The sequence below is a fragment of the Labeo rohita genome, unplaced genomic scaffold (genome assembly GCF_022985175.1).
Source record: "Labeo rohita strain BAU-BD-2019 unplaced genomic scaffold, IGBB_LRoh.1.0 scaffold_2139, whole genome shotgun sequence".
NCBI classification, from domain to species: domain Eukaryota; kingdom Metazoa; phylum Chordata; class Actinopteri; order Cypriniformes; family Cyprinidae; genus Labeo; species Labeo rohita.
In genome coordinates this window covers 3,959-9,992 of record NW_026128373.1, presented here as the reverse complement: position 1 = coordinate 9,992, position 6,034 = coordinate 3,959, and the positions used below count along the sequence as shown (strand labels likewise).

General features: G+C 35.1%; 1 protein-coding gene across 1 annotated transcript; it reads right to left on the bottom strand.

Moving 5' to 3' along the window:
• Nucleotides 1-433: 433 nt before the first annotated feature.
• LOC127159410 (uncharacterized) lies at nucleotides 434-5,180 on the bottom strand. Its single transcript, XM_051102242.1, has 3 exons — nucleotides 5,043-5,180; nucleotides 991-1,326; nucleotides 434-771 (listed from the first exon to the last, which is right to left on the bottom strand). Exons 1-3 carry the CDS (start codon nucleotides 5,092-5,094, stop codon nucleotides 434-436), a joined length of 726 nt encoding a protein of 241 aa, XP_050958199.1. The 5' UTR covers nucleotides 5,095-5,180.
• Between the last annotated feature and the right edge of the window lie 854 nt (nucleotides 5,181-6,034).

Here is a 6,034-nt window from a genome sequence, read left to right as displayed (position 1 = left end):
GATCTGGTGGGTTTGAAGCCAAAACAGCATCACTGACATGTCAGAAAAGACTCATTTTAATGTTAACATTACTCTTGTAAAGTGCATGTCTTGGTTGTATCACTTGACATGAAGGTGATATCTCTATTATAGTGTAATACTAGGGTTGCAAACAGGTGGAAATTTTCCAGTAAATATCAGAAACATACTAGACATTTTGGAAAAAGTTAGAAATTTTTGAAATGTTTCTAGAAATTGTCCACTCCATTTGATACTGAGTCAAAGCTCTCATTTTCAAACACAATGAAACAATAAAAAAAAAAAAAAAAAAAAAAAAAAAAATCCACAATGAAAAAAAAAAAAAAAAAAAATGATTTGATTGATTTAATTAAATAAATAAATAATTAAATTGAACTATTTTTAAAGTTGCTTAAAGGAACTAAACTAAATGATACTAACCAGTGACGGTAACACTAAAGCTCCTAATTATGCTGAAACTGCTGCTGTTGATCTGTAGATGATAAACTCCAGAGTCTGTGATTGTGGTGTTTGTGATGGTCAGAGATCCAGTCCGATGATCCAGTTTCAGTCTGTCTCTGAATCTCTCATCGCCATCTTTACAATGATCATCTGTACAGATCTTTTCGGGTTCCTCACTGATTTCAGCGATGCAAATGTCATTAAAATGCCACGTCATAAAATCATTTGGGTTTTTCATCACACCAGGATCTAAAGTGACAGATTCTCCCTCCTTTACTGACTTTCTCTCCATTTCATCAGCAGCAGAAACTTCTAAAACACAAACCAACAGTTGATAAATTTATGGATATTTAAAAAGCAACATGTATCTTTGTTTTGTGCACATTTTATAAACGTATTTCACATGAAATCTTTATTCAAACAAACACCTCATAAAAACAGATAGGAGAAAAAAGTTTTACTTCAAACTGAGCCCTTTAAAGATGTCATGTTTTAAATGGGTTTGTTCGATAAATGTGTTAAATAACTCACCATGAACAGTAACACTGAAAGTCTTTTTACTGCTGCTTCTAATGCTGAAGATCTTTAATTCATAAATTCCAGTGTCTGCAGTGTTGATTTTTATGATAGTCAGAGATCCAGTCTGATTGTTCAGTTTTAGTCTGTCTCTGAATCTTTCAGTACCTTTATTACACTGAACGTCTGTACATATATACCTGAGATCTCCAGTGATTTGAGCGATACGAATGTTATTACAATACCATATTATATCTTCTTGTTGGTTTGTTGTAACACCAGTGTGTAGAGTGACTGAATCTCCCGTCATCACAAATGCTGACACTTCATCTTTCTCAACACCAGAAACACCTGGAGAAGAAATTAACAGTTAATTATAAGCCAAACAAAGTTATACAACATGAAGTTTTTTTTGTTTGTTTGTTTTTTTGGTGTCATGTGCCTGGAAATGTCCCCCATTTTACAACACAATTGCAAATACACTGTCCAAGCCCAACCAATATAGCCTGCAGACAACTGTGCCTTGATTATTTTTACCAGTAGAGTTATAGCTGATTACTTGGTTGGACACTGCTACTTTAGCCATGAAGAATAGAACTATTTATTTATTTATTTATTTATTATTTATTACTAACTAAAGTCAGCATTTAAAGTGGTTAAAAGAAGTTCATCAGGGCCTAAAATTAACACTCGCCAAGCGCCAAATGCGAGTAAAAATCGGCATTGGCGAGTATATGTAACAGTGTCAGTTGCCAGTCGGTGGGTAAAACTTTTACGAAATATAACAATGCAATGTAGTAAAAACAACAGCCAGTTTTTAAAGAGATGCGCTTGAAAGGGTGCCTTGATCTCCTCGTGAAGCTAAAACTCAAGGAGTTCTCACAACACATGCCATGCAACAAGACAATAAACTTTCTAATCTGACAGGAAGATATGGAAGAAAGACCATTTGTTGATCTGTCCCTTTACCCATCCTTAAGCCCCCTCTTTGCCTCCTGGGAATATGGTCCAGGTCACTAAAAGGTGACTTAGAAGTGTTGGGAGACAATTGCATAATGCATTTACTTTTTCTTCAAAATTCATGATCATAACCTTTTCATGTTTGGTATCATTTTTATTGTCTCATTGCGGCTGGAAATATGATCTCAGTCCCACATCAGTGGAACAGACCAAAAATAAAGATCTCAAATCTGAGGAGAACTCTGTTCCACCGGTGTGGGTTGTGCCTCTGATAAGGTCTTTGCCAGATGTTACTTTTTTACCCCAGGTTAGGTATGGCTTTTAGATCACCTCCTGTCCCAGCAAAGTCCTGTGAAGTCTTTATTATGCAAAATTTATGAATGTTTTGTTATGATTTGGGTATTTAAAGAGGATTGGTGAAACAGTCAGGGAAGCATCTGTAAGCAGAACTTCCCACACAACTGCCGTGTATCTCTCTATTTGACAGGTATGCTGACTCTTTGTAATTATTTCTTATTTGATGTCTTATGCTGATCAGTTGTGCAACTAAATGTTAATGCATTCTTGTTAATTGATGTATTTGCTCCATTGATTGACTGAATTTACTATTTTTGATTTATGTTTTACTATGCCTGGGAAAATAAAATGTTACTTCTTGATTCATTTTAGACTCTTCTGAAATCATTATTACTAGTAGATTGCGAGGAGGCTTTACTGCAAATTACGGCCAGGATAGAGCAAACTGCAGGTTCAGGATTCAATGGAGCAGTAGGCACATCATCTGAGATCTCCTGATTTCTGTCTAATGTTAGCAAGTTGTACGGGAGAAGAATAAAGTAAACTACACTTTTTGTGAAGGCAAGCAGTAGGCGGCTGTCAAAAAGAGTATTAGTCACCTACAGACCTCTGACTAAACATCAGACTGGAGTTTTTGTGATCGTGAGATCGGCGCAATCGGCCGACACCAGACTCAAATGAGGCATTAGGTCCCCAATGAACAAATAATTGAAAGTATAGTGAATCCGAAATAATCAGATATCTAAATTACGACACAACTAATATTACGACCAGGGTCCAAAATTACAATCGCAATTTGCAAACACCTAAAACTGGAGTCAGATTTAAACGAGGAAGGAGTCAGAATTACAATAGAAATCAAAGTTTTAATAAATCAAGTTACTTTTTTTACAGAAGCGCCAGAAAAGTCATACATGCAGAACACCTTCACCCAGGTGCTGGACTTTGCTTTTTGGGCCAGTGGATGGGACCTTACACGCTGTTTCTGACGTAAGTGAATAAAACAATCTCTTCCGAACACAAGATAGTCGCGATCAGCTGTTCTGTCATAAGCAACAAGAGCACACTGCTTGTAAAGTGAAACCTGCTGAAGTCTGTCATTGTCAAAGAACAAAAGAAACAGAGACATCATCTCGACTGCTCTAGTCGATGATTAACTTTTGTAGCTTGAATAAAGATTAATCTGTATAGTTTATGCATATACAATTTATAGTTTATGTTAAGATTGTTTTAAAATCACTCAAATTAAAAGTTGTTATACATTTTAGAGCCTATTAATGTTAAAAATAATGGCTTTCAATACTGTAATGTTGAATGGCTAATATGTAAAAATTTGAGGGAAAATGCATTTAATAGAAAAAAACAAAAAAAATAAAATAAAATAAAAAATAAAAACATTGTAAATATGTTTAGTCACTGCAGTAGTAAATAGTTTTAGGCCCTGTATGTATATAGTTCCCATTTATTAATGACATTTTGATTACTAAACAAAGACATTTCCCTAGTTTTCATCTGTGTCATTGGAAATAGCTTAACGGCTAACTCGGATCACGGTAGGCACCGCAGCAAATCATACGATGTGTATTTTGCCCTACCAGTTGCAGGCTTGTTTGCCTTCCAGTGGCTTTGTTTATACCTTTAAGTGCTCTCTCGCATGGTGTCTAAGGGACCGTCTGACAATTCCACAAACTGTGTAAAAATGTCCAATATATGAAGAGTTCAGATGCAAAAGCCCCTAAATCCATCTGACGTATTTCTTTAAAATCAGCATTTCTTTCTGGCTATAGGTTTCTATGTAAGTACTAGTACTTCTGATTGTGCTGAGGCTGGAATTTAGCGAGTTTGAAGTAAAAGTATTTGATGGACGTATACTATGTGTGTCAGGAGCATTCACTCAGTATCATTATCTCTTTTTTTACCGAGATGGCTTTTAGCTGGTTTTGCATCTGAACTCTTCATATATTAATTAAAACAACAACAACAACTTTTAACATTTAAAAACACATGTTTCCGAATCACAAAGCTTTTAGGCAGACTTACTACAGGTAAGATTTTGCTTCCCTTTAAAATAATAATAATAATATATATACATATGGGTGATTTTGTAATTGGAGATAAATTAGGCATTTCAGGAAAAGAAGAAAAAACCGTTCATTAACTTTTTTTAAGGGTTTTTTTTTTTTTGTTTTTTTTTTTTTTTTTGCAGAATTACAGCAATTTTTAGAGGTGTGCTGTACATACAGGAAGCGAAGCATTGGCAAAAAATCACATGTAAATCGGGCTGTCTACTAGGAATGTAGCATATAGCAGGTGGAATTTGTTTGAAAGGTTTTCGTACTATGAGCGGAACTTGCAGACAATCCCTTAAGCAGCCTTGCAGCCAATATCGAAACTAAACTTACGGCGCTTCATACAACCATAGATTCATAACAAATGTTTCCCATGATGAACATCATGAATATTAGATGAAAATTATCTATAGAAAACTTGCTGCTATTGATTGCTGCCATTACTTGGTGCTGTTGCTTACAAAATACAAATTTTATTTTAGTAGCCTAGCCTACTACGTGATAAAAAGTAGCCCACTACATTTTGCTTGATGTTCATGTACATAATCTATTTGGCTAAAGCTTTTATTTAAAAGCGACTCAAATTATGCACTTGTTTTAGGCTATGTACCGATTTAAAAGATTTAACATGTATTACTGTAGCGCTTTCGGAAATAAATTTTCGTTTTTTATAAAAACGTCGTACTAATGGTCATTCGTTTTAATGGCTCACTAGAACGGATTGTAACATAATAGTCTTACCTTGTGCGAGTAAAAACATGAAGACCGAGATCAAAATAAATCGAATCTTCATTTTTTACAAAGAAAATATCACAGCAGACTCTGACTCATTTTCCTTTTGTTTGTCCGCGTGTTTTTAGCTGTCTGATTACATCACAGACCCGCGCCTAGTTCGATTAGCACAGTTTGTGCGCCTAACCCTTTAAACCCGGTTTACTGGGAGGAGTGTATGTTAACGCGAATCCTATTTGAGAAAGCTTAATGGTCAACTTAGATCACGTGTGCCTTGATAACCAATCACATTACAGCCTCACGTCATTACGAATTTCAGTCAGATTTGTGGGAAACTCAATCGCCGCTTCGAAGTTGCTACGCAGTTTTTATTTATGCCTGTCTTCAGGCGGCGGGTGGCTTGACCGCTTGTTGACAGATGGCGGCTCACTTGACTCCGGCGTAGAGAGGCTGCATTCATAAAGTAACACATGAAACAAACAGCATAAGTTCATCATTGATTTAGCCTTCACATTCACCCATCAGGCATACTTCATTAGTTGCTTTCCCCGAGCATATTTGTGCGTCCAAACAAACAAGTATTTTCACAAATTCACAATATATTTTTCCCATTACAAATATTATAAATAACTATGTTCAATGAAAACACTGAACGAATTGTGCTATTAATTACAAAATATTGATTTTATTTTTAGTAGGCCTGAAAACAGAGTAACATTTAGTTATATGCTCATCATTTATTTGGCATAAGTTTTTATTCAAATAGACTCAAATTACATTCAATGTATACTTGTAAGTTTATATAAGGATTTAATAGCTAGACTTTAATAATTGATGTAATGATTCAGTTTTTAACAGGCTTCATTTACTGACTGTATGGTGCAATAATGTCCATTAGGGCTGAGCACGTGTACAGCTTTGTTTTTATAGCAGAGATTGTTTTTACAACTTTAAAAATCGGATTTACTTTCAATTTCATTCATTCGAGTTCTTCTTCTTTG